The sequence below is a fragment of the Carlito syrichta genome, unplaced genomic scaffold, assembly GCF_000164805.1.
Source record: "Carlito syrichta isolate Samal-C Ts95f unplaced genomic scaffold, Tarsius_syrichta-2.0.1 Scaffold48972, whole genome shotgun sequence".
Taxonomy (NCBI): domain Eukaryota; kingdom Metazoa; phylum Chordata; class Mammalia; order Primates; family Tarsiidae; genus Carlito; species Carlito syrichta.
In genome coordinates this window covers 6706-8861 of record NW_006993068.1, presented here as the reverse complement: position 1 = coordinate 8861, position 2156 = coordinate 6706, and the positions used below count along the sequence as shown (strand labels likewise).

General features: G+C 39.6%; 1 protein-coding gene across 1 annotated transcript; it reads left to right on the top strand.

Annotated features, from left to right (window-relative positions):
* Window positions 1-404: 404 nt before the first annotated feature.
* On the top strand, window positions 405-1431 carry LOC103250188 (olfactory receptor 5V1). Its single transcript, XM_008048785.1, has one exon. It carries the CDS (start codon window positions 478-480, stop codon window positions 1429-1431), a length of 954 nt encoding a protein of 317 aa, XP_008046976.1. The 5' UTR covers window positions 405-477.
* Window positions 1432-2156: the final 725 nt, after the last annotated feature.

Below are 2156 nucleotides of genomic sequence, written 5' to 3'. Positions count from 1 at the left end.
TAATCAGAAAAAATAGAAAAATTTTATAGCAGCATTCAGAGATCAAAAGGGGGAACAGAGATGGCTTGAAAGAAGCCAGTGAAGACCAGAGATTCTTCTATAAACTGTCTACTGCAACACGGGCTCACACATCACCAAGAACATGCAGGCGAGCCTGACCTAGCCACTATTAACAGAGAACTCTTAGGATGTATGTATCTTTTTATAATTTTATTTCTGCTTAAAAACTACCAGAGATTACAGAAACTTGATCTAAAAGTGAAACATTGGGTATATTTGCATCTGTGTTGGGTATGAGCTATGATTTGCAAAAGGGTGCTGCTTCTCTGTTTTGGTACTTGATGCAGATGAATGATTTTTACTTGTAACACTTGTTTTCCTTTGTTTTGCAGACTACAGCTACGGAAGCATGTGACTGATTATTGTAATCTGTGTTTTTCTCTCTGCCTAATTCCCAAAAGGAAACAAGCCAATATTATGGAAGGGAAGAATCAAACAGCTCTATATGAATTCATCATCTTGGGATTCTTCAACCTAAACGAATTGCAGTATTTACTATTCATCACCTTCTTTCTGACTTATATCTGTACTCTGGGAGGAAATATATTCATTATCTTGGTGACTGTGGCTGATCCACACCTGCATACACCTATGTACTATTTTCTAGGGAACTTGGCCTTTCTTGACATCTGCTACACCACCACCAACGTCCCTCAGATGATGGTGCATCTTTTATCAAAGAAGAAAAGTATTTCCTATCCGGGGTGTGTGGCTCAACTTTTTATATTCATTTTCTTTGTAGGATCAGAGAGTCTGCTCCTTGCAGCAATGGCATATGATCGGTACATTGCAATCTGCAAACCCTTAAGATATTCCATGATTATGAACAAAGCCCTGTACAACCAGTTAGCAGCCTCATGCTGGAGTGGTGGTTTCCTCAATTCAGTGGTGCACACAGTATTGACATTCCGCTTGCCCTTCTGTGGCAACAATCAGATTAATTATTTCTTCTGTGACATCCCCCCTTTGCTGATCTTGTCTTGTGGGGACACTTCTGTCAATGAGTTGGCATTGCTGTCCATTGGGGTCTTCATTGGTTGGGCTCCTTTCCTGGGTATCATTCTTTCTTACATTTATATAATTTCCACCATCTTAAGGATCCACTCCTCAGGGGGGAAACACAAAGCCTTTTCTACATGTGCCTCCCACCTGATCATTGTTCTTCTCTATTATGGCAGTGCCATCTTTACATACATACGGCCCATCTCAACTTACTCATTGGAGAAAGACAGACTGATCTCAGTATTGTACAGTGTTGTTACCCCCATGCTAAACCCTATAATCTACACGTTGAGGAATAAGGACATAAAAGAAGCTATGAAAACTGTAGGGAACAAGTGGCAGCCAAGAATTCCCTCATTTGATATATAATCGCTCTCATCTGTGGCCAATAATCTTATACTAAAAAATTAACTTTTTTGGCCGGGCTTGGTGGTTCAGCCTGTAATCCCACGCTTTGGGTGACTGAGGTGAGTGGATTGCCTGAGCAAAAATTATCCTTTTGTTCCCAAACAGACAGTTGCAGCAATACAAGGCCACATACCTCCCTGGATGGTCTCCCTCACCAATTGCTCACAAGGAAATTCCTTATGGACCCCAAATCTTTCAGAATACATATCTCCTTGTGGAAGAGTGTTAAAAGCAGAGTTCTGTTGAATCTTATCCTGACAATGTAAATGAACAGTTTACCTTTACAGATATGGAACAAGAACAAAACTAGAAACCATTCTTCCACCCACCCTGAGACAAATGCATATTTGACTTCTTCCTCTACTCTATCTTTCTACACTCTTAACTTATGTAAAATATAGATTTACTGAGCACAAGACAAACACATAATTGACTGTTTCTCTATCCCCTCTTTTCATGTTTAAGATGTAAATTTACTAAGTGCTTTGCAAAGCCTTCACAAGAATGTAACTTTTTGTCTAACCTCTACCCAGTTTTTTCTTTTTTCTTTCTTCTCCCACCCATTCTTTCCCCTTTGAATACCGAAGTCATCAAAATCCAAGCCAGAAAAGGCACAAATCAAGATGCTGCTGTGATTTGTGCTTCTTTTCTGAGTATGTCATAAACCATGACAGAATAAATGTCAA

Bases quoted from the DNA above. Each gene is read 5' to 3' on its own strand.
- LOC103250188 (XM_008048785.1), top strand. From the start codon at position 478: ATGGAAGGGAAGAATCAAACAGCTCTATATGAATTCATCATCTTGGGA.